Raw genomic sequence first — 26,510 nt, 5'->3', positions numbered from 1 at the left:
CGCGACCACTGCCAAGCAGTTGGTTCGTGAGTTCTTCCCTCGTTATGGACTCCCTAGAGTCGTATATTCTGACAACGGCCAGCCATTCTCCTCAGAATTAATGAAGCACGTTTCCCTTCTGTTAGGGTACCAGTGGAAGTTCCATTGTGTACGCCATCCTGAAGCAGCCGGTCTTGTTGAGAGACACAACCAGACTCTGAAAATCCGAATTGCTAAAATATGTAAAGAAAAAGGTGTGGACTGGCTAGTAGCTCTGCCAGTTGCTTTGTTTTATATGCGCATGGTCGCACATTCCAGATCAGGTCTGTCCCCGTATGAGGTCGTATTCGGCCGCCCCCCTAATATGTGGGGTACTCCTAGACCCCGAAGTATTACCGATGTTTCAAGTAATATGCTGACAGATTACCTAGCTTCCTTGATGTCTGCCCTCAACTCATGTCGTTCACAGGTTGCCGCTGCATTTCCCGACAATACCGAGGTGGCACCGCATGAAATCGTTCCAGGATCCATGGTCCTTGTTCGCAACTTTGACAGATCAAGTCCGCTGGAGCCTCGTTGGAAAGAGCCCCGTCAGGTCCTCCTCACCACCCGTACAGCCGTGAAGTTGGAAGGACGCCGAGGCTGGGTGCACCTTTCGCACGTTAAGAAATTCTATGGATTGAAACCGGTCTCCAAGAACATTTCCCAGGATTTAAAGAATTGTCAAAACATTGTTCCTAAGGACTGTCCCGCAAATGACATTGTTACAACCCCTCCCCTGTTAGAGAAAACTCCGCAGCAGGAGTATAAACAGAAACTACGGTCTAGTAAAATAAGTCAGCCAGTTTGATTGTCTAAGTCCTCCCCTAGGTGAAACGGTTAGACTGTTTCTGACATGTATAAAATAGACCCCCATAGTGAGAGAGTTAGTCAAAACTCAATCCGATGTATCGTTTTTCTATGTTTCATATTATTTCTCAGCATTATGATTTCCTGCACCAGTTATGCATTTTACCTATGTTTCCCAGTTTCACATGTAAATAAGTCTTCCAATGTTACAGCAGAGCACACGTTTAGTGATCTGCCTCCTCATGAATTTTCCTACCGCCTCGCTATGCGTAATAACTCATTTATCCGTATGTTACATTACTCACACCAGACCAGCAATGCCACTAATTGTTGGGTGTGTGGTCGACTCCCCCCTTTCCAGACACCGAAGGGAGTTCTACCACTTTTTCCTTATCCATTCTCACATAATGGTTCGTGTGGAGCATGGTCCACGTTAACGTCATCCTCAACAGATATGTCTTTTCTTAACCGTACATGTTTCCCAGACAAGCAAGGTCTCCCCAACAGAACAGGTTTAGATCTAGAAAATGAAGTGTACAATTTAGGTAACTATTCGTCGAATTTTATGGTCCTGAATGTTCAGTCTGATACTACTCCAGACTCACCTGCTATTTCAGTATTACCAGTCAAAGGTGTATTATGTGTCCGTAATTATGGTTCTGTACATGTAGGACATAGTGATTGTACTACTATTGTCAAGTATAGTGACAGTGGGAAATCTATTTTCATAGCTTCACGTCATTCTTATTTTGTTTGTGGTCAAACTGCATATGTTCGTCTGCCCCTCGATTGGGAGGGAACCTGTTACATTGCCTTCCTACTGCCACCAGTTTTCCTAGCCCCACCTGACTACCATAGGAATTCCTACCTAGTACATACTAGACACAAGAGAAACCTCCCGATTGTCGATTATACTGAAACTGCTGTAGAGCAATACATAGATATCAATAAAGGTGTTTTCCCTTATTTAGGTACAGTTGTAAATAGTAAGCTAATCCGTAAGTTAACAAGAACCCTTGAAGCTGTAGTAGATGAGACTGCCTCCGCTCTAAGTAATTTAACCGAAGAGCAATCCTTTATGAGAATTGTTGTGCTCCAGAATCGTCTCGTCCTTGACGTCATACTGGCCGATAGGGGCGGAGCCTGTAGAGTCATCGGATCCAGTTGCTGCATTTTCATTCCAAATAACGCGCCGTCTGTTTATTCAGCTATAACCAGACTCCATAAAATTGCCCATCTGTTACACCAAGATCCAGGCACCTGGACATGGTCTGGTTGGTTCTGGAATATAATTTCCGCCTGGGGATGGAAAGTCTTGTCCTTTCTAGGTATTGCAGTAGCGATCATATTCAGCTGCTGCCTCTGTATACAATGTGGCCCTGCGATTTGCGGCATTTGTGCTACCTCTTGTATTCCTAGTCCCAAGCCCCGTTCTAAACCCCGTTCCAGGATAATTCGAGACGAGCAAATGATACTGTATGAAATGATAGATGGTATCATGAATATTGATGTTTCCTGATGGAAACGTAGTGACAAGGAGGGAATGTGGAAAAGTAAATTTTGCCATGTTCTGTGTCCCTACGTGTCATCCATCATATGTTATGTGTGCATGATAAATATGCATATGTTATTCCCCACGTTTGATTAAAGACGCAATTACAGTTGTGTCCACCTCTAGTATGCCAGTTTCCAGTCCTCGTGAATACTACGAATATCAGGCCTATGTAAAGCCACGTTGCCACGTTTCTCAGTGTGCACGTTATTCCATTATAAAGTCCCCGTTTCTAGGCCTCAAAAGGGCCTGGACACCAGATTCAGCTCCTGTCTCCTGAAGCCTCGCTGAGGAGCGATACAGCCCCCACCTGTATCCTCGACCCTTCACTTACTTCCTGCCTCGCAGTGCCCGGCCCAGCCTGGCTCAGTCTCTGAGTCTGCCAAGAATATGTTATGATTCCAGTTATCAGTTCAGCCCTCCTTCTATGCATTCCTAAGCTACTGAACTGCATCAATAGTTTCCGTCATTGTCTAGCCTTCACGTCTCCACGTTAGAGAAATACTGCATTTAATGGTCATTTAATATTCTTCATCACGCACTACATGTAGAATAATGCATGGTCCAGTCTTAGAATCAAGTTAGCCTTTCCCCTCCTAACTTCTAGTTTATATCAACATGTTCCCTAAAAATCAGATACTAGATACTGCTTGGGTACATGTCGCCCTGACTCTCCAGACTTCAGTCTCTGCTCCTAGCACAGAGTTCATAGCCCCCAGCTTCTCCTAGTGATACGTCATTGCTAATTTGCGCGCACCATCAGGTTAGAGGTCCCGGCTCCTCAGGTAGCCCCCTCCATGGTTTCCGCCCCATTCATGACATATCCTGTTACGTCTGCACCACATGTCTATGTATACGCCCAGTTACACCTACTTTCGCCCTTATCTTTCGCGACTGCTACGCGTCACGCCTTCTGCTCCACCCACTGCTACGCCTACTGCAATGTAATGCTATGTGTTTGCGTTATGTATATATGCTCATGTATTGTTATTAAAAGCCAGAGCGCGCTCACCCCAGATCCAGCCCCAGCAGCTGCTGGGCCCTGTCATCCTATTCCTATGCAGGTTGTCCTGTTCCTGTCCTTATGCTGTAATAAACCTGCAAAACTCCTACTACCTCGAATCTTGACTCTTATTTATTGAGCTATCTGTTATGATATATGTCTAGTCAAAAATAGGGTATTATTTATTTATTTACCACAATATTACAGACACAATTAGAGTACAACCCATTCTCCTATGGCACAGAGTCTGGACTGTGAATTAATGTGTACTAAATCGTGCCATATTACAGGATGTCTTAAAACTGGGGAGAGTAAACGGAGTCCAATGGCTAAACTATATTAAAACGTTCCTGAATGAAATAGACCGTTCGCAATACTATGATGATCCGTCTTCTATGGTACACATCCCCAGAAAAGCACTGAAAAAACTCTGTATGGACTGCCTTAGAGACAAAAGACAGCTCGAAGAAACTAAGAAAAACTCTGTCACTTCTCACCAGCTAATTTTAATAAGTGACAAACTACAGCCATACCTAAGTTTACATATTCCCAATTATGAAAGATTCTTTCTAACACGTTTTAGAGCTAATATTGTTTTTAGATTATTTACCTTCCCTGAAATGAACTCGTGGTCCAAGGAATTGCCCGTATGCCCCTGTGATGAAAAATCCGTACAATCTAACATTCATGTTTTATTTTTCTGTAAATTTTACACATTGCCCCGTAGAAAACTGATCGTCCCTATTTTAAAGGAGATGAATTTGTACAGATGTCGCCCAGCGTTTTTAGAATTGCAAAAAATGGACAATGTTTTTACTGTTGCCTCGTTATCTGAGTATTTTAAACAGGTTTTTAATTATAGGAAATCAATTTGTTTAAACGAACTGTAACAGTGTAAATACTATGTATTATATTAATATCTTCCTTTCAATTGCTGTACCATTCAGAACTGTAAATGAAATGTGACTTTCTGTTGCTTTTATGGTTATTTTTTTTAACCGAATAAAGTACTTTTTGACTTTGACTTTGAAACTAAGTGTCCACTAGAGGTGCTGCGACAAAGAGTCAGGCCCTGACGAATTTGCCGGAAATTCACAGGCAAAGAAACATGTTGGCAGTGGATGTGGGTATGCAATGATAGCTACCTTTCCATGTCTTCATCCAGACATGCTAATTTTAAAATTCTCTAACCCATCTGTCTTAGACAAGTGCAGGCCTCCAGTGCTCTTAGGAGCAATGAGAGAGAGTGCTCTAGCCAATCCTGGCGCTGCTTTCATGCCGGGATTGGGTAGTGCAGTTTCCTGCATTGAGATCTTCCTAGAAGACACCTGAGGGAGGAGGACGTCGCGCTACGAAGGTAAGTGAATTCATTTTCTTTGTGCCCCTCACCCGTCTCACCACCCTCAGTGTTGGAGTTTATTTAGAGAACGTTTTTGAATGCCCTTATAGCGGGCATTGCAATAGTCCAGCCTGGACAATACCAATGCAATCACCACTGATTTCTGCAAATCAAAGGTAACAAAGGGAAGGATTTTCCTCAGAGTTTTCATGATAAAGAAACAGGCCGGGATGTGACATTTCTCTGAGGTAAGAATTGATATGGCACAATCACTTTCTTCCCTTTTACTTATTCTTGAGTTCGAAGAACTGTTTGACGATCACTTAGATGACGATCAGCTTTGTTTAGTACTTATTTGCCTCAACTGATATCGCCGTTGGCCTTGTGGGCGTGCATCGAATGTTGCTTCTAGAACGTTCTGGTGGCCATTTTGTCTTCGTGCTGTGACCCACTTACTTTTTCCTTCACTCTGCACATCGTCGCAAAATGGTTCTCTCGACCACAGCCTTTGCATATTTGACCAATTTCAGGACACTTTCATTCGTGAAGCACAACTTCTTTTTGCGTGTCGCCATCACTTTGTCTCCTGCAGTTTATTGTTTCAAATTACTTTTCACACTCATGACTGACTCGCTCTGGGCACCTCCGGCCCCTATGTTGGTACCTTGTTTCTCAGCACGTTTCTCAGCTCTGGCAGCCATCAACACTCACTCCAGGCTAAGTTTCTCTCAGCATTCATCATCGGAATGAATCGGACAAGCATCCATTGTTAAATTAATTAAATGTTCTTGCCTGAAAACTTATCATTCATGGTCAACATTTGGTTCTGGATTAAACTTGAGATTCAACGCATTTCCAATCTGACAGTATGTGACTTGTTCGTCAGTTCGTGCCATTTTCTCTATGACTTCTTTCAGACCATCACAGCAAGATTTTTGAGATATTTGATAATCTTCCTGTCTTCAGTCTCTTCTAGTGCATCTATGAAATCTTCAAATGTTTTTATCCATGCAGTCCATCTAGCACCAGTATTTTTCTTTTTGGCAGTGTTGAACGGTGGTGGTGGTTTGAAGAAGGCGGTAGCATTGTAAACAGTGTGGAACTTACTGTCATTGAGTGTAGCGCTTTGCCCCGCCTCTCTGCCTGGATATCAGGATCAGTTCCATTCATGCCCCGGTCCTGGCCCTGTGATGGGCCAGCCTCAGAGTCGTCCTTTGTGGAATCCATCTGCAGAACGGTCTTCTGCCAAGTTTCTGGTGGGCCCCTGTAAATATGAACCGCTCCTTTCGCACAACCCATGCACTGTTTTTGAGGCCAGTATCGGTTGTGATGCAAAAACTCTCTTAGCAGGCTTGGTAATTCCCTTACTTTATTCTTTTTTATACTTCAGTGTGTATTGTCTTACACCTGGTTGATCTCTGCCATCAGCATCAACAGTCAGTTTATTGTATAATTTTATTTTGCATGGCAGTGCGGTACCTTTTTTTGTAGGATCTTGTTTGTAGTTTCTTCACCGCCGATGCGTAGACTTTTCTGTGAAGCTGTCTTTCAATTCACACGCTTCACACCAGCTGGAATTGTGCTGTGACTCCACATACGCTAACCATCGAAACAGCACAGGTAACAGACACGAGTAGTTTGCTTGGACCATGGCAGACTCTCCAGGAGAGCACTTTCTTCTTCGGGTTTCTTATCCCCAATCTCGTCACCAGTTGTAGGTGTTCCCCAGCCTGGGTACCCGCTGTATAACGAGGCCACACATGGAGATGTAAATCATACGTCTTTATTCCTCTATATGTACCTGTGAACTCCATCGTTCTAAACCAGGCTTTCATTATATTCTATTCTAGCGATTATTTCTAACCCTGGCGTAGTTCGCGTAGTAGCACAACGCGTAGCTGCGCGAAGTGTGTAGTGCACTGTGCAAAATGCTGTTCGCACTGATTGCACAGTGACGGATGCTTGTCCACAATGTGCAATCAGTGCAAACCGCATCTTAAACAGTGCAAGCGGTCGTTTTCGGCCGCTCGAGTAGATTTCTACTCGACCGGCAGCTTTCTCAACGCGTACTGGTAGTTTCTCATCGCAAGTGGTCGCGAGCATTCGCAGCCACTCACAATGAGAAACCTGACCTCCCCGCGTTGTGAATCTCGCCGGGAGGTTTATTTTCCACGCTCGCGATTGGCAACTTGATGTTGATGATCGCGAACGAGGAAAAACTTACGCCGAGATGTCATTTTGCTCGCTCGCGGTCGCCAAATTGACGTTGAGGACTGTGAGCAATCAAAAAATGACCGCTACGCTACGCGTTTTCACTGTGCTACGTGCAATTCGCGTAGTGCGAAGTAGTGCAAACTACGCAAACTACACGAGCGTAGCTTAGTACTTCACCCAGGGTTAATTATTTCCCACTGATACGGAGTCCTTGGGAGCCAGAAAGATTCAGTTCTAAATCATGCAGACACTACACACAGTTCCAAAATTGGCAGCTCTGGTCCTAACGCCACATCTCCTCTTCTGCCCCTTCCTCTCCCTCCTCATCTTCTGGTACTTCCACACCTCCTTTGTCTGGACTCCTCTGGGTGCCCCTCAAGTTGTTTTGACCAAGACATGGAAGAGAGGGGGAGGGCATCCGCTGGGGGGCAGAGTTTGGTAGGAACGGAGAGAGTTCATCACGGTGGCGGTAAGTGCACACAGTAGAGAGAAGAGTGGGGGGGCAGTGTCGTCCTTGGCAGGGGTGTGGTATTTGTGCTGCCCCCATCTGTGGGGTAACACGTGAGGGGGGTTGCCTCTCCACTATGAGGTCCAGTCTCTGCCCCTCTGCCCCCTCCATGCACAAACCTGCCAAGTTTCCCAGGTTCATGTATGATGAGCTGCTGCATTCCAGGTTTTTTCCTTTGAATTCTGGGACTTATGGTCCTGTTATATCTTGTAAAAAATAAGTTACAAGCCCCAGAATTCAAATAAAACACCTGGCCCGGAGCAGCACATCACGCTTGGACCTGGGAAACTTGAAAGGAGGGTGTTTGGTTATTCTTCTAACTCTTGGCACACCTCACCCAGTTCTCTGAGAGTAACATGTGCTGTAGATAAGGATTGGTTAGTTGGGGGGGTGGGAGGGGAGAAGGAAACATTTCTGCAGCAGGTGCCTTAACCCAAGGAGATCTTTAAAACGCTGCCCTTTTGTGATCAGTGTCCTTGTGGCTGAGTTTAAAAAAAAATAGATGTACAAGTTGACTGTCAGACTCTGCTTTTCATGACTCCGCCCCGCTTGACTCCACCCCATTTCCCCTGCTACACCTTGACACCACCCGTAGGGATTCCTGGAGTAATATTTTCTGATTCCAGCTCTTACATACAGCTGTTTCACCTACAGGCATTGGATTAAAGGCACAGCAGGTCATACTCGGCCATTAATCCTTGCAGAGTCGATAAGAGAGTGGTTTAAGTTGGGGACTCTCTCTGCTTGTGGTTTCTTACCCTTCTCCTGCTTGCACAGATGTAGAGGCGTTCGTACAGGTGCCAGACTCTGTTTTTCTTGACTCAGCCCCTTGACTTCACCCCCATTCCCCTATCTCAATTTGACTTCCAGGTGTTGGTTCCCGGAGTATTATTTTCCGATGCCAACTCTGTATGTTCATCTGTTTCACCTGTAGGCATTGGGTTAAAGGGACAGCAGGGCACACTCGGCCTTTAATCCTTGCGGGGTTGATAAGAGAGTGATTTACCTAGAGGGTTCTCTGTGTACCTGGGGTGTGGTACTTACTCTTCTGTTCTAACAGATTTAGGGGGGAATGTACAGAGCTGAGGGGTGTGGCCATGTATGGGGATAATTCTAGGGCTCCCACCATCCGTGTTAGAGGGGCGTGGTTATGTAAATAGAGATCCTACAGTATCATCACCACCTGGAACTGTAATCCTCACCACCCCCCCATCATTCTCCTTGCGCTTGTTCCACCCCCCAAGTAAGGAGCTTAGGGACTGGAAATGGGTGGAGTGAACGCTGCAGTGAGAGGGGGCTGTGTTGTTGTGGGAGTGGGAGTATTACACACGTGGGGGGCGATTATAATACGAGGTCTTTGGTCCACCCCCCGGACTTGCACTCATTTCTACCTCTCTCCTTGTGAAGTATAACCCCCTCCCCCCCACGGCTCTCTTCGGTCAGGGACATGCCTGATGACCGAGGGGAATATTGTGGGGTGTTGGAAATGGGATCCCCGGCCGACCAGGGCTTTCGCCAAAGTCAGCCAGAGACCACCACCCCCAAGTCAGGGCAAGGGAGTTACACGCCAAGATAACCCCTACTCACCCTCTAGGTAACGTGGCGCGAGCAGCAAGGCTAAACTTGGAGGCGATGTAGGCTAAGTATTTGTGCACGCACCCCAGCAACAACAACCAAAGGCCCACCACAAAGGAAACTCCACACAAGGTTATATAAAAATAGCCTTTGTATTACACCAAAACACATTAGATAAAACACACACTTTACAATGTGCCAGGGGCACGGGCAGAATTTACAGGGGATATGTACAAGACAGGGCCACCTGGACCACTGTCAGGAATCAGAAGTAGCACTTTCAGAAATAGCACTTAGTACATAGAATATAGCACAAAATAGCACACAACCAGTAATCACTGGTAACCAGGACCTCACTAGCACCACCTGTACTAGGGAGAAAACAACCACCTACACATCACAATACCTGTGTGGGTGGAAGCACATAACACATGATGCAATGCATAACATTCATTCAGAGGTGTAAAAACAATATCAATTGCGCCAATCTCACAAGTCACCACCTGTGACTGTCCATGTGTCCCAATGTCAGGGCCTAAACGTGGCAGCTGCCCACGAAGTGCTGGGCAGCTGGAGATGAGGATGGGGCCAACGTGGGAGCCTCTCTAGGCTCTGCCCAACTGACTGTCTCCTGAGCCTCTCTGGGCTCGCGAAACAAATGGCCCCTGAGCCTCTCTGGCTCGCAAAACAAAAGATGCAGCCTCACTGGGCTGTTGGGGTCCCTCACGGGGGACCTAGAAACACTGGGGGTGCCTCGAGCCACTCTGGGCAGGAGGCACCAATGCGGGCGTGTGGGAGTCCCTCCTGGACTTAAGACTCAAGTAGTGCCCACACGAGCCCCTCGGGCTCTGAAAACAACTGCTGCAACCAAGAGCCTCTCAGGGCAAGAGACAAAATGCCCTCACGAGCCTCTCAGGGCTCGTTACCACTTTTGCCCCCTGAGCCCTTCGTGGGCTGAACATGACCAAATGCTCTCGGAGGTCACGCTAATGAGAGGGGGCAGGGCGGACACCGGCAATGTGTCCCGACGCCCCCCTCTCCTCTTTGCAAGCGCCTGCACTCACCGGGTTCTGGCGGGGATCGTCCCTGGTGCTCCGGCTGCTCCTCCGGTGCCGCGGGAGGGGCTCCCTTCCTCCGGGGCCTCGCCGATGGCTGCCCCTCTACTGATTTAGCCCGGGGTCCTCCCTGCACATGGGAGCCCCGGCAGTCAGCTTCCTCCTGCCTTTCTCCTGCCCCCGGCCTGCCTGACTTCCGGGTTGCGGGGGCGGGACTTCCGGCACCCTCTCCCAGGGCCGCGCAGCGATTGGCCGGCCTGGGAGCTCCTTCCGGGTCGTCGCGGGCAGCGCGGCGGCCCGGCTCAGGCACCGCAGGCGGGGAATGAATTCCCCGAGGAGTGGGCTCCCTCGAGGGTAACAATGCACGGGCAACAGCGGCAATCTCGGGGGCAATGCCGGGTGGGCACCAGCTGTGAAGATAACGCGCTCCCAAGCGCTAGCCCACCATAAAGCGCTTCCAAGCGCTAGGGGCGTACAAATACAGCGCTTCCTGCGCTAGGTGCCCAACAAAGCGCTCCCTCAGCTCTAAATGCAAAATAAAGCGCTCTTAGCGCTAGGAGGGAAAAGGAAAGCGCTCCCAGCGCTATCAATCCAATTCAGCACCCCCAGGCGCTATAGGACAACAAAGTCCAGCAAAGGTCCTTCAGCAAGGCAGGGGGGGGGGGGCAAGGCTGGGCCCAGAGCCAGCTCACTGGGTCTCCAGGCAGGGAGACAGTCCAAGTGGCGGTCCTCTGGCCCAGCGACAGCAGCAGCAGCCCCCCTCAGGATCCTGGAAGAGAACAACCTCTGTGGGGACACAGCCCCATTTTTATACAGTGCATTCCTTTGTTCAAGGGTGCAGAGTGGGGGCGGAACCAGTCGCAGCTGGTTCTTGAGTACTCTGTTTACCTCAACCACCCTCTCTATTCACTGGCAGGGCTTGGGTCATTAGACACACCACAGGGGGGCGGAGCCAGCATTGTGTGGGGAAAACCCAGCCCATCCAGGACACAGGTACACTCCTCCCACACATCACTCATGCTAATCTCCCACTCACCACCGGGCAGACCCATCCAGACTTCCTGGAGCCTGGCATGCCAGCCAGCTCCAGCCAATCACACGCCAGCACCCTCACAGCACACGTACAGCCATGTCTAGAAATGGCGCTTCGCTACTAGACACATACATGCTGCATACACCGTTGCGCAGCATTCACTCACACGAGTTCACACATACCAGACTCAAGCCTGTACACCCCACGCATCAGGAACTACCAGGGACACATACATTCCCCATGCATTCCTATGGGCGGGCAGGCCTAGCTCAGCACATGCACTCAGAGTGCGCACGCACTTTCCACTGGGACACAGTGAAAGTGCGCAGAATCCAAAAATCACCATCTCCAGGTCACCATTTCAAGCAAAAAGTCTAGGGGTGAACCTGCCCTAAGGGCCAAAGTCCAACATGGGGAATATATTTGTGTTCCCCCCCTCCAACACATAAGTGAGGTCAGTTCTAAGACCCTTTGTAACCCCCCTCCAAAGCTTTTCTCCCTCCGGTAGTTCTCCTCCCTCTTGGGCCCCTAGCCAGGAGAGTGACAAGGGGTGGGCGGGGGGGGGGGGGGGAGGTCAGTGTTGTTTGGGGTGCAGAAGGAAGTTATTACATGTGGGGAAGAAGAGTCCACTCTCCACGCTCACACTCCCCCTGGTACTTTTCCTCCTTCTCTGGTCTCCTCCCCGGGGTCCCCTACTTCTGCTGGATGAGAGCACACACTGCAGATGGTAGTGGTTGCTGGACCTACAAATGCAAGTCTGTGATCTGCACGTTACGCAATGTGCTTTGCAGCAGGCACAGTAACCCTCTGTGCTACTGCGAGTTAAAACTGTGACTGGGCAAAACACAGATCTCTGCAAGAAGTGCATTAACCGCCGGAGTTATCTTACCAGTAATATTATTCTCTAAAAGTTGCTAGGCACACTCATCTCTGCAGCAAGTACATTAACCTTCAGACTTATCTTGCGAGTATTAACCCTTAAAAGTACCCACTAGAGTTATCTTGCCAGTACTATTGTGCCCAACATATACACGTACACATCTCTGCAACAAGAGCATTAACTGCCAGAGTTATCTTGCCAATATTTATTACCTCTTAAAAGTTGCAGTGCGCACAGATCTTTGCAGCATGTGCATTAACCTCCAGAGTTATCTTTCCAGTATTATCGCCTAAAAGTTGCTAGGTGGGCATGCACATCTCTGCAGCAAATGCATTAACGACCTGAGTTATCTTACCATTACTAATATCTCCTAAAATTGACTGGGCACACGCACATCTCTGCAGCAAGTGCATTAACCAGCAGAGTTATCTTGCCAGTATCATTAACCGGCAGAGTTATCTTGCCAGTACAATTATCCAAATGTTTCTGGGCGCCCACAGATCTTTGCAGCAAGTGCTTTCACCTCCAAGGTTTCTTGCCAGTATTATTATCCCCTAAAAGATACTTTGCACACAGATCTCTGCAGCAGGTGCCTGAACCCCAGGTGATATTTTAAAACTTTGTGTCAGGCACCTAACCCAGACATATTTACTGTCACATTTGTTCTTGTATAATAAAAAATAAATGCATAAGTAGTCAAAGTCTGGTTTTTATATCTCCGCCCCTCGTGACTCCACACTCTATCCCCGTCACACCTTGTTCCCTAGTTATGGGGCCCCAAGTATTATTTATCGATCTCCGTCAGGTCTGTGTATTCAGCTGTTTCACATGCAGTCATTGGGTTAAAGGCATTGCAGGGCACACACACCCTTTAATCCTTGCAGGGTCGATAACAGAGTGGTTTACATAGGAGGGTTTCTTGGGGTTTCTTACCCTTCCCCTGCTCGAAGAGATGTGAGGGTGTTAGATACATGCATGGCCCCCACCATCAGCAATGAAGGGGCGTGGTCTATCTTGGAATGGGCGTGGTTATGTATATGTAAATATAGGCCCGCAGTGTGGCCACCATCTCAGACTGTCGAATCCTCCAGAATTAACCCCCCCACACGTTGTTTAAGACGATGAAAGGGAGGGGTGGCCGCTGGGGGCGTGGTAGCTGTTGGGGGCAGAGGGGGCACCATCAATGCAGCTCCGTGAGAGGTGATTCCCCCCCCTGCCAACACCCCCCCCCCTTTCCTGCAAGAGACTCGCTATTTCTCAGATCAGGAACGTGAGTGACAGAGAGGGGGGATGTCTTACTCAGTGGGGGGCACGGGTTATGTATTTTTGCTGTGCCGCTGACACCCCCGCCCCCTCCCGGAGGAACTTTCCTGGCGCTCTGTTGCTCCCCTCCCCCTTCGGCCCCTCCCTGGGGTCGCCCCATTTGTTTGTAAGAGTCACATGCACTGTGGGGAGGGGGGGGCGAAGGGAATGTATTTCATGTGGGGGGGGCGCTCTCCTCTGACCCTCTGACCCTCTCTCCCCCCACAGACTCTCCCTCCCTCTGTTACTTCGTCTCCCCCTCGGCCCCTCCCTGGGCATGCAGTTTATTTGTAAGAGTGACATACACTGTTGGGGACGGGTCAGTGTTGTGTGGGGGGGGGCGAAGGGAATGTATTTCATGTGGGGGGGGCGCTCTCCTCTGACCCTCTGACCCTCTCTCCCCCCACAGACTCTCCCTCCCTCTGTTACTTCGTCTCCCCCTCGGCCCCTCCCTGGGCATGCAGTTTATTTGTAAGAGTGACATACACTGTTGGGGACGGGTCAGTGTTGTGTGGGGGGGGGCGAAGGGAATGTATTTCATGTGGGGGGGGCGCTCTCCTCTGACCCTCTGACCCTCTCTCCCCCCACAGACTCTCCCTCCCTCTGTTACTTCGTCTCCCCCTCGGCCCCTCCCTGGGCATGCAGTTTATTTGTAAGAGTGACATACACTGTTGGGGACGGGGGACTGGGGGGTGTCCTTGTAGTGCATGTGGTGGGTCACTGTTGTGTGGGGGGGGGCGAAGGGAATGTATTTCATGTGGGGGGTGCGCTCTCTCCTCTGACCCCCCTCCCTCTCTCTCCCCCCCCAGGCTCGCACTCCCTCCGGTACTTCGAGTCCTCCCTCTCGGGGCCCCTCCCCGGGGTCCCCCAGTTCTCCTCAGTGGGGTACGTGGATGACGTCCCCATCTCCAGTTACACCAGTGAGAGCCTCAGGGCGGGGCCCCGGGCCCCCTGGATGGAGCGGATCACCGCCGAGGACCCCCGGTACTGGGAGAGGAACACGGAGATCGCCCGAGGGAACGAGCAGGGGTACAAGGCCAATGTGAGGACCGTGATGGAGCGAGTCAACCAGACCCGGGGTGAGTGACGGGGGTGGGGTGAGGCATGGTGGGGGGAGTGTGTCCAGGGAAGCGGGGCGACCGGAAGTGCGTGACACCGGGGGAGGGGCCTCATGCAGACAGGGGGTGAGGGGCGTCTGGGTGTTGAGGGGGTTTGGAGGAACGGCCGGGAGGGGGGGCTCCAGTATGGCTGTGGGTCGAACTTAACTGGGGGGGGGCAGGGGTGGAGACCCAGGACGAGTGAGGTGTGACAGGTCAGTGCTTTGGGGTGCGAGTGACAGAGGCTGTGAGGGGTGTTTGTGCCTGCGGCTGGGGGGGTAACAAGCCCCCCCAAACCATGGGCCTCACTCTCCCTCAGACACACTCTGTGCTGCCCAGACTCAGATCTTTGTCCCCTCCCACGCCCCCCCCCCCAGTGCCCCCACAGTCCTCTCCCTCATTACGGGTGGCTTTGGGCTTGAAAGTTCCTGACCCCCTGACCCCTCCCCCCCCCCCCCCCCCCCCCCGGGCTCCACATGCTGGGGGTGGTATTTGGCTGAGCTCTGGTGATCGGTATGGTGGAGTGGGGGTGGGAAGGATTTTCTTGCCCCCCCCCCCCCCCCTCGGACCCTAATTCTGTCCCCTTCCCCCAGGCTCCCATTTCACCTCTGGTCTCCTGGATCGATCTTTGCTGCCCCCCCCCCCCCAGACACCATTTCTCTGCTCCTCTCCTCCATGTACCTCCTCTTTCTCCCCCCTCAGTTCCCACAGGTGTCCCCTAGGATTCCGGGCGTGGGCTCCGGGTGACGCCCCATGGGGGCTTCTGGTGTCTCCTCACTGCAGTGGCGGCCCCATCGAGGGGGCCTGGGGGAGAAGGGGTGCTGTGATTGCCCCTCATGCTCTCTACCCCTCCCTCAGCCCTCGCTCCCCCCTCAGGTCTCCACATTATTCAATACATGTCCGGCTGTGAACTCCGGGCGGACGGGGAGGGGGAGGTGCCTGTGTCTCCCCTCAGCCTGCAGGTGTCAGACCTCTCCTCAGCCCCTCCCTCTCCTCAGCCCCTCTCTCTCCTCAGCCCCTCACTCTCCTCAGCCCCTCTCTCTCCTCAGCCCCCTCTCTCTCCTCAGCCCCTCTCTCTCCTCAGCCCCTCTCTCTCCTCAGCCCCCTCTCTCCTCAGCCCCTCTCTCTCCTCAGCCCCTCTCTCTCCTCAGCCCCTCTCTCTCCTCAGCCCCTCACTCTCCTCAGCCCCTCTCTCTCCTCAGCCCCTCTCTCTCCTCAGCCCCTCACTCTCCTCAGCCCCTCTCTCTCCTCAGCCCCCTCTCTCCTCAGCCCCTCTCTCTCCTCAGCCCCTCTCTCTCCTCAGCCCCTCTCTCTCCTCAGCCCCTCTCTCTCCTCAGCCCCTCACTCTCCTCAGCCCCTCTCTCTCCTCAGCCCTCGCTCCCCCCTCAGGTCTCCACATTATTCAATACATGTCCGGCTGTGAACTCCGGGCGGACGGGGAGGGGGAGGTGCCTGTGTCTCCCCTCAGCCTCAGCCTGCAGGTGTCAGACCTCTCCTCAGTCCCTCACTCTCCTCAGCCCCTCACTCTCCTCAGCCCCTCACTCTCCCCAGCCCCTCACTCTCCTCAGCCCCTCTCTCTCCTCAGCCCCCTCTCTCCTCAGCCCCTCTCTCTCCTCAGCCCCTCTCTCTCCTCAGCCCCTCTCTCTCCTCAGCCCCTCCCTCTCCTCAGCCCCTCCCTCTCCTCAGCCCCTCCCTCTCCTCAGCCCCTCCCTCTCCTCAGCCCCTCTCTCTCCTCAGCCCCTCTCTCTCCCCCCCCCCCCCCCCCCCCCGGGCTCCACATGCTGGGGGTGGTATTTGGCTGAGCTCTGGTGATCGGTATGGTGGAGTGGGGGTGGGAAGGATTTTCTTGCCCCCCCCCCCCCCTCGGACCCTAATTCTGTCCCCTTCCCCCAGGCTCCCATTTCACCTCTGGTCTCCTGGATCGATCTTTGCTGCCCCCCCCCCCCAGACACCATTTCTCTGCTCCTCTCCTCCATGTACCTCCTCTTTCTCCCCCCTCAGTTCCCACAGGTGTCCCCTAGGATTCCGGGCGTGGGCTCCGGGTGACGCCCCATGGGGGCTTCTGGTGTCTCCTCACTGCAGTGGCGGCCCCATCGAGGGGGCCTGGGGGAGAAGGGGTGCTGTGATTGCCCCTCATGCTCTCTACCCCTCCCTCAGCCCTCGCTCCCCCCTCAGGTCTCCACATTATTCAATACATGTCCGGCTGTGAACTCCGGGCGGACGGGGAGGGGGAGGTGCCTGTGTCTCCCCTCAGCCTGCAGGTGTCAGACCTCTCCTCAGCCCCTCCCTCTCCTCAGCCCCTCTCTCTCCTCAGCCCCTCACTCTCCTCAGCCCCTCTCTCTCCTCAGCCCCCTCTCTCTCCTCAGCCCCTCTCTCTCCTCAGCCCCTCTCTCTCCTCAGCCCCCTCTCTCCTCAGCCCCTCTCTCTCCTCAGCCCCTCTCTCTCCTCAGCCCCTCTCTCTCCTCAGCCCCTCACTCTCCTCAGCCCCTCTCTCTCCTCAGCCCCTCTCTCTCCTCAGCCCCTCACTCTCCTCAGCCCCTCTCTCTCCTCAGCCCCCTCTCTCCTCAGCCCCTCTCTCTCCTCAGCCCCTCTCTCTCCTCAGCCCCTCTCTCTCCTCAGCCCCTCTCTCTCCTCAGCCCCTCACTCTCCTCAGCCCCTCTCTCTCCTCAGCCCTCGCTCCCCCCTCAGGTCTCCACATTATTCAATACATGTCCGGCTGTGAACTCCGGGCGGACGGGGAGGGGGAGGTGCCTGTGTCTCCCCTCAGCCTCAGCCTGCAGGTGTCAGACCTCTCCTCAGTCCCTCACTCTCCTCAGCCCCTCACTCTCCTCAGCCCCTCACTCTCCCCAGCCCCTCACTCTCCTCAGCCCCTCTCTCTCCTCAGCCCCCTCTCTCCTCAGCCCCTCTCTCTCCTCAGCCCCTCTCTCTCCTCAGCCCCTCTCTCTCCTCAGCCCCTCCCTCTCCTCAGCCCCTCCCTCTCCTCAGCCCCTCCCTCTCCTCAGCCCCTCCCTCTCCTCAGCCCCTCTCTCTCCTCAGCCCCTCTCTCTCCTCAGCCCCTCACTCTCCTCAGCCCCTCTCTCTCCTCAGCCCCTCCCTCTCCTCAGCCCCTCTCTCTCCTCAGCCCCTCTCTCTCCTCAGCCCCTCACCCTCCTCAGCCCCTCTCTCTCCTCAGCCCCTCCCTCTCCTCAGCCCTTCTCTCTCCTCAGCCCCTCTCTCTCCTCAGCCCCTCTCTCTCCTCAGCCCTCGCTCCCCCCTCAGGTCTCCACATTATTCAATACATGTCCGGCTGTGAACTCCGGGCGGACGGGGAGGGGGAGGTGCCTGTGTCTCCCCTCAGCCTCAGCCTGCAGGTGTCAGACCTCTCCTCAGTCCCTCACTCTCCTCAGCCCCTCACTCTCCTCAGCCCCTCACTCTCCCCAGCCCCTCACTCTCCCCAGCCCCTCTCTCTCCTCAGCCCCTCCCTCTCCTCAGCCCCTCTCTCTCCTCAGCCCCTCTCTCTCCTCAGCCCCTCACCCTCCTCAGCCCCTCTCTCTCCTCAGCCCCTCACTCTCCCCAGCCCCTCACTCTCCCCAGCCCCTCACTCTCCCCAGCCCCTCACTCTCCCCAGTCCCTCACTCTCCTCAGCCCCTCTCTCTCCTCAGCCCCTCACTCTCCTCAGCCCCTCACTCTCCTCAGCCCCTCTCTCTCCTCAGCCCCTCACTCTCCTCAGCCCCTCACTCTCCTCAGCCCCTCACTCTCCTCAGCCCCTCACTCTCCCCAGCCCCTCACTCTCCTCAGCCCCTCTCTCTCCTCAGCCCCTCACTCTCCTCAGCCCCTCTCTCTCCTCAGCCCCTCACTCTCCTCAGCCCCTCTCTCTCCTCAGCCCTTCACTCTCCTCTCCCTCCTCAGGTCTCCAGTGCATGTCTGGTGTCCTATCGGTATCTGCACCCCGTTTGTCTCTGAACCCCCGTGTGGCCCTTGCTTTGCGCATGCGTGTTTCGATGGATGTTGGGTTAGAAATAGTTTCAACACCGGCTGGGGGGGGGGGGGATGTGTCCTCAGCCTCTCACCGCCCCCCCCCCCCCCTCAGGTCTCCCCATGGTCCAGTGAATGTAAGGCTGTGAGCAGGGTTGGGGGAAGGGGAGGGGGCTCTGGGGGGGGGGCATGGGGGTGCGTGTTTCACCTTAGACTCTGCCTGCGGGTGTCAGACCTCTCCTCAGCCCCTCTCTCCTCCCCCTCAGGTCTCCATGTGATCCAGCGGATGTCCGGCTGTGAGCTCCGGGACGACGGCTCCGTGGGGGGGTTCCTTCAATACGCCTTCGACGGACACGACTTCATCAGCTTCGACAAGGACAGACAGACCTTCACGGCGGCCATGGATGCGGCCAGGATCACACAGGACCGATGGAACTCGGAGAGGGTCATCGCCCAGCGATATAAGGACTACCTGGAGGAAGAGTGCATCGAGTACCTGAAGAAACACCTGAAGAACGGGGCGGAGCGGCTGCAGACAGGTGGGTTATGGGGGTTTATATAGCGCTTACTGCCCCCACCAGGCGCTGACTCCTCTCAGTGCACAGGCACTGCCAGTGCTGTATGGCACGGAGATCGGGGGGATGGGGGGACAGCGTTACACTGAGGGGATTGCGGTTTCTTTTGTGCCCCTGTGAAGTCTGGCCTGCACCCCCCCTCTCCCCCGGCCGCTGAAGGGAAGGGGGCGCACTGTTGTGCGTGGGAGGTAAAGCGTTGCAGTGGGGGGCTTTGTACACCTGTATGAGGTCCGTACTCCGCCCCCACACTCTTTCCTTGCTCTCTACTCCCTCTCATGGTGGGGGGGGGGGGAGGGGGTGAGAATAGTTTTTCTACCTTTCACTTTGTTCCATGTTCCACACCAGGGCTGGCTTTAGCGCTGGGGCCGTCCGGTGAAAGGTCTTTTTGCCCCCCCCCACCCCTGCCCAGTGACCACCTTCTCCGCGAATTTCCTCCTGACCCCTCTCCAAGAGAACCCTCATCGCTCACTCACAAGCATTTCACCTTCTTTTAGTGCTACTCGTAGTTCACTGGCACGGATCTGTGCAGCAGGCACATTAACCCTCCGAGCTACTTCATGATCAGTCAAAACTGACACTAGACAAGAATCCCACCTCTCACCAACAGCATTAATCATTGCTGCAGCATACTTTTAAATCTTCAATCTACCCCATTCCACTCTACCCCACTCCATCCTGCCCACTCCACTCCACTCCAATCTACCCCACTCTACTCTACCCACTCCACTCCAATCTAACTCACTCCATACTACCCACTCCACTCCAATCTACCTCACTCCATACTACCCACTCCACCCACTCCATCCCTCCCACTCCACTCTACAGCAATCTACCCCACTCCACCCCACGCGGATCTACCCAACTCTACCTCGGTCTACCCCACTCCACTCTACCCCACTCAACTCTACTGCAATCTACCCCACTCCACCCCACGCAGATCTACCCAACTCCACCTCGGTCTACCCCACTCCACTCTAACCACCACTCCACTCCACCCACTCCACTCCACCCCAATCTACCCCACTCCATCCTGCCCACTCCATTCCACCCCAATCTACCCGTCTCCACTCCACCCCAATCTACCCCCTCCATCCTGCCCACTCCACTCCACCCTAATCTACCCCACTCCACTCCACCCCAATCTACCCCACTCCATCCTGCCCACTCCACTCAACCCCACTCCATCCTGCCCACTCCACCCTGTAAATTGTAAATGTAAATTGATACTTGTATAGCGCAGTACTCACCCGCAAGGGTCTCAAGGCGTTTGTACGAATACCGCTGTGGAACCCATACTGGCTTTCCCTGTGAGGCGTCCACTCCTGGGCACCCCCAAGGTGGAGGCCAGGCATCCTTAGCGTTGTGGGGGCCGCTGTGGAGATTAAGCAAGCTATTGCCCAGAGTTGCAGAGTGGGACCCATGGTTAGCGTAGGTACCTCGGCGAGAATTATCAGGTCCGTGGAATTTTGAGCCCAAGACCCGCCGAGGCGGGAATTGAACCCTGGTCCCGGGCTAGACCTCTGCATCAGGGTCTGCCGCTCTAACCATTGAGCCACACTTCTCCACTAATCTACCCCACTCCACTCTATCCTAATCTACCCCACTCCACCCCATCTATCCCACTCCATACTACCCACTCCACTCCATCCTACCCAGTCTATCTCACTCCATACTACCCACACTACCCAGTGCAGTGGTGTGGCTCACTGGTTAGAGGCGGCAGACCCGGAAGCAGAGGACGGCCCGGGACCAGGGTTCAATTCCCGACGCGGCAGGGTCGTGGACCTAGGGTCAGCGGACTCGACAATTCTCGCCTCGGTGCCTACTCTAGTCAGAAACCACACTCGGCAACTCTGGGCATTAAGCTTGCCTCATCTCTACAACGGCCCCCCACAGACGCCGGGGATGCCTGGTTTCACCTTGGAGATACCCAGCAGGGATCATCTCACAGGGAAAACCAGGACGGGTTCCCCAGCGGTCTACAGCGCCGGGACGCTCACGGGCAGCTGTGCGCTTTACAAATCCAACACATTTACATTTACATTTACTCCATTCCACCCCACCCCACTCTACCTCACTCAATCCCTCCCACTCCACTCTACCCTAATATACCCCACTCCACTCCACCCCACTCCACTCCACCCCAATCTACCCCACTCCACTCTACCCACTCCACTCCACCCCAATCAACCCCACTTCCTCCTGCCCACTCCACTCAACCCCAATCTACCCCACTCCATCCTGCCCACTCCACTCCACCCCAATCTACCCCACTCCACTCCACCCCAATCTACCCCACTCCACTCTACCCACTCCACTCCACCCCAATCTACCCCACTCCACTCCACCCCAATCTACCCCACTCCACTCTACCCACTCCACTCCACCCCAATCAACCCCACTTCCTCCTGCCCACTCCACTCAACCCCAATCTACCCCACTCCATCCTGCCCACTCCACTCCACCCCAATCTACCCCACTCCACTCCACCCCAATCTACCCCACTCCACTCTACCCACTCCACTCCACCCCAATCTACCCCACTCCACTCCACCCCAATCTACCCCACTCCACTCTACCCACTCCACTCCACCCCAATCAACCCCACTTCCTCCTGCCCACTCCACTCAACCCCAATCTACCCCACTCCATCCTGCCCACTCCACCCTAATCTACCCCACTCCACTCCACCCCAATCTACCCCACTCCATCCTACCCACTCCACTCCACCCCAATCTACCCCACTCCTTCCTTCCCACTTCACTCTACCCTAATCTACCCCACCCCACTCCAATCTACCCCTCTCCATACTACCCACTCCACTCCACCCCACTCCATCCTTGCCACTCCACTCTACCCTAATCTACCCCACTCCACCCCATCTATCCCACTCCATACTACCCAGTCTACCTCACTCCATACTACCCGCTCCATTCCACCCCACCCAACTCCACCCTACCCACTCTACCTCACTCAATCCCTCCCACTCCACTCTACCCTAATATACCCCACTCCACTCTACCCCAATCTACCCCACTCCACCCCAATCTACCCCACCCCACCCCAGCCTACCTCACTCCATCCTGCCCACTCCACTCTACCCCAATCTACCCCACTCCACCCCAATCTACCCCACCCCACCCCAGCCTACCTCACTCCATCCTTCCCACTCCACTCCAATATACCCCACCCCAGCCTACCTCACTCCATCCTGCCCACTCCACTCTACACCAATCTACCCCACTCCGCCCCAATCTACCCCACCCCACCCCAGCCTACCTCACGCCATCCTTCCCACTCCAATATACCCCACTCCATATGACCCACTCCACCCACTCCATCCTTCCCACTCCACTCTACCCTAATCTACCCCACTCCACCCCAATTTACCCCACTGTATCCTACCCACTCCACTCTACCCCAATCTACCCCACTCCATCCTATCCACTCTATCTCACTCCATCCCTCCCACTCCACTCTACCGCAATCTACCCCACTCCACCCAACGCGGATCTACCCAACTCCACCTCAGTCTACCCCACTCCACTCCACTCCATTCCACTCCACTCTAACCCACTCCACTCCACCGCACTGTACTCCACCCTATCCCACTCTACCCACTCCACTGCAATCTACCCCACTCCACTCTATCCCACTCCACCGCACTGTACTCCACTCTACCTCATTCCATCCTTCACACTCCACGCTAATCTACCCCACCCCACTGTACCCAATTCTACTCCACTCTACCCGATTCTACCCCCATGTACCCACTCCACTCTACTGCAATCTACCCCACTCCACGCTAATCTACCCCACCCTACCCAATTCTACTCCATTCTACCCATTCTACTCCACTCTACCCCAATCTACCCCACTCCACCCTAATCTACCCCACTCCATTCTACCCCCCAAAATACCCCACTCCACTCGATTCTACCCCACTCCACCCTACCCCACTCCACCTCAGTCTACCCTACTCCACTCTACCTGGTTCTACACCACTCCACTCTACCTGATTCTACCCCACTCCACTCTACCCAAACCTACCCCACTCCACTCTACCGCAATCAACTCCACCCCAATCTACCCCACTCCACTCTACCCGATTCTACCCAACTCCACTCTACTCCAATCTACCCCACTCCACCCCAATCTACCTCACCCCAATCTACTTCACTCCATCCTAGCCACTCTACCTCACTCCACTCTACCTCACTCTACCCCACCCCACTCTACCCCAATCCACTCTACCTCACTCCAACCTTCTCACTCTAATCTACTTTACTCCTCTCCAATATACCTCACTCCAGTCTTCCCCACTCTACTCAACCTGCTCTCCACTTTATCCCAATCTACCCCACTCTAAGCAAAAAGGCAGTAGAATGTCGACCCACATTAAAACAACATTTAACAGGTAGAATAGTCGACCTGGGAGCCCTACTGAGGTCTTTTTTAGGTCAACCTCAGAGAGGGGCCCGGGGGGAAGGGTTCAACCACAGGGACGAGGCAGGGGGACACAGCAAACATGGCAATCATTCTCACCCCGAATCACATGGAGCAGGGCAAACACGTTCCGCAACTAAGGGAAATGAATCATTCGCTCCCTCTGACTGCTAATGACATCGTAGTAAATCTATCTTCCTACGAATTAACACACACGGAAAAGATCGTGCTAAACAAAGGACTTGGTTATGTCCCCACACCGAACCATGATCCTTTTCTATGCAGAACCGAGGTCTCAGAAATGATGCGCAAAATAAAACTGCATAAATTCTTTGCGAGTAAAGACAGTACACCCCTCTCTCTCTTTGACACAAATCTTCATAGGCCTTCCAATTTCTGCCCCGCCACATCACTTGTAGGACCTGAGGTGGCAGTATTCGAACAACGTGTCATCGGTGATATAGAGTTCGAGGCATGTGGGCTGCTAAATTCATATCTTAGCATTAGATCGCCGCCTAGTGTTGGGTCCGGATGATCGCACATTGTTGTCCTGGAAGAGTCTTCGAAGTATCCTGAGATAGGTGGCTCCTCCCCTGGACTACAGTGCGCATGGGCATCGGCTCCATCCCCAGATTGTTTTTTTCCGCCATTGGGTTCGGATGTGGTCTCGACGTCTTTCTGTCGAAACCGAGAAAAACTAACTTTTAGCGGCCAAAAGGCCTCGATTTTTTGCGTCGGTATTGTCTGCGCACGGTCTCGAGTCTTCCGTCTCTTGGAGCCGGAATAAGCGGAGTTTTCTTTCGCTTTCTGAACTTTGAGGCCTTCTCATCGCGACACGACTGCAAAACTTTTCGGACATGGAGTGGAGCCCGTTTAAGTACTGCCCGCTTTGTGGGTCCAAGTAACCACACATCGATCTACACCCCGTCTGTAACAAATGCCTTTCGCCTGACCACGACGACGGCAAGTGCAAGGCCTGTGCACAGTTCCGCTCCAAGAAGACTCTCAAGCTTCGGCGCGCGGTGCGCATGGAAGCGAGACAAGCGGCCCCGGATCCGGAAAACATCTTCGGTGACCAAGAAGAAGAGGACCAGGGTCATCATCTTCAAATCTCCCCACCCGAGACGGAGGTCGAGGCGGATCCGGGAGACGACGACGGAGTCGTGGGTCAAGGTCTTGAATACGTCGACGAGGTAGGAGACGACGATGAGATTTATGGGGCCGCGGCAGATAGCTCGGGGGACGAGCTCTGCCTCGAAGGTTACGAGGATACCGACCGGGTCACGGGATCGCCTGTTGGCCTTACCCAAGACCCGTTGCCGCAAGCCACAGCCCCGCCTTCTGGCCCGGCCACGGACTTACTTGCTGAGCAGACTGTTTCGAAACCGAAACCGAAACCATCGGGATCGACAACATCTAAGATGGCCGACCCGAAAACGAAACCGAAACTTAAGGACTCGAGTGTCCCTAAGATGGCTGCCGTACCGGCGAAAACGACTGTGCCCGCAACTCCATCGACTCCGTTGACCTCCGGTCCGCAGAAGTCGAAGAAGTCCGTCGATTCCGATGCTGCAAAATCGAAATCGACGCCAGAGGAGGGGTCCTCTAAGAAAGATGGTCGGCACGGGTCAACAGCTGCGCCGCCGTCCAAGCACGCCAAAGCCGGCTCCAAAGAGGCTACGCAAGCGCACGGATCGAAGACTGGCACGTCTGCGCCCCGGTCCCAGGAATCGGGGTCGGTGACGACGGGATCCGCGCCCAAAGCGCACAAGGCCCACAAAGACGTCGGATCCGAAGGAAAGATCAGAACATCCTCGTCGGCGCCAAAACAAACTGTGAGTGAGACGTCCCCCATCGCCGAATCACTACAGAGAATCAGGGAGAAGGCCTCTGCTCCGTCGGCTCCGATACCATCGCCGCAGCCGCAAAAGGACAATCCAGCAAAGCCTTCTGGGAAACTTCTCTTTATTTTGCCGCCGAAGGAGGCGCCGAAAGCCTTTTCCACCAAATCGGCACCAAAACAGGTGATTTCTTCACCGGCTGGCCCGCTTCCACGTCGGGTACTCGAATCAGAGGATGATTCAGAGCATTTCATCGACGCTGACACAGGCAAACTGACCCTCTATAAGAGGAAAATCACTTCGGAGTCAGTGGACTCATATGTCATCCCACTGAAGAAGAAGAGGGTGCCCCTTGACGCTTCAGGCCTCATGGAACCACTCCAGCCTCCTCCGAGACGGAGCCCTACTCCCTCACCAGAACACTCTGCGGGTGAGGGGTATGATGAGGACGAGCAATACAATTTCCCTGTCAATGAACCTGATGCACAACCGGATTCATATGATGACACTGGTGACCAGGGCACCCAAAGTGTGGGGCAGGACCCGCAGCTTTTTAATGCACGTGCATCCCCAACTGAGGATTCAGCAGGTTTTCATGCACTACTCGAAAGGGCGGCAGCCAATCATGATGTGGACATGCATGCTGACCCGGTTGAGGAAGACTTCCTTTTCGACACATTTTCAGTCTCTGAAAGGACAGTAAAGACACTGCCTATGCTTAAAGGAGTCCTCAAGCATGCTGGGGACATATTTAAGGAGCCTACAAGAGCGAGAGTGGTCAATCCACGTATTGAAAAAAAATACAGACCTGCACCTGCAGACCCCGCATACATTCGGGGACAATTGCCACTGGACTCTCTTGTGGTCGCCAATGCCAGGAAACGTGCCAACTCCCAGACTACGGGTGAAGCTCCTCCCCCGGACAAGGAGTCCAAAGTGCTAGAGGCAGGGGGCAAAAGAGTAGCTGCACAGGCATCAAACTTTTGGCGCATTGCCAATACACAAGCACTCTTAGCGCGTTACGATAGGGCGCACTACGACACCCTAGAACAGATTATACAACACCTGCCTCCACAGTTCCAAGAAGGCACCAAACTGCTTATTGAGGAAGGGAAGCTAATCTCAAACGCAGCCATCAAGTGTGCACTTAACGCAGCAGACACAGCTGCTAGAGCTATCAACACTAGCGTTATGCTGAGACGACAGGCGTGGCTCCGCATCTCAGGGTTTAAACCGGATATTCAGACAACCATTCTTAATCAGCCAGTCAATCCTGATAGTCTGTTTGGTCCAGATGTTGACACCACC

At 53.5% G+C, this 26,510-nt stretch overlaps 2 protein-coding genes across 5 annotated transcripts in view; both read left to right on the top strand.

Moving 5' to 3' along the window:
* LOC144754057 (saoe class I histocompatibility antigen, A alpha chain-like) overlaps window positions 1-26,510 on the top strand; it is a 1,371,606-nt gene that overhangs the window by 712,887 nt on the left and 632,209 nt on the right. The window lies entirely within an intron of this gene.
* Window positions 1-26,510, top strand: part of LOC144754058 (class I histocompatibility antigen, Gogo-OKO alpha chain-like) — a 538,990-nt gene that overhangs the window by 77,853 nt on the left and 434,627 nt on the right. For all 4 annotated transcript variants that reach the window (XM_078641576.1, XM_078641573.1, XM_078641574.1 and 1 more), the window contains 2 exons: window positions 14,099-14,368; window positions 18,607-18,879. In XM_078641576.1, the coding sequence (XP_078497702.1) occupies window positions 14,099-14,368; window positions 18,607-18,879 (543 nt within the window). The remainder of the gene's footprint in view (window positions 1-14,098; window positions 14,369-18,606; window positions 18,880-26,510) is intronic.

The sequence above is a fragment of the Lissotriton helveticus genome, chromosome 5_1 (assembly GCF_964261635.1).
Source record: "Lissotriton helveticus chromosome 5_1, aLisHel1.1, whole genome shotgun sequence".
Lineage (NCBI taxonomy): Eukaryota > Metazoa > Chordata > Amphibia > Caudata > Salamandridae > Lissotriton > Lissotriton helveticus.
The sequence above is the reverse complement of the archived record's forward strand: the minus strand, read 5'-3'. Positions and strand labels throughout refer to the sequence as shown.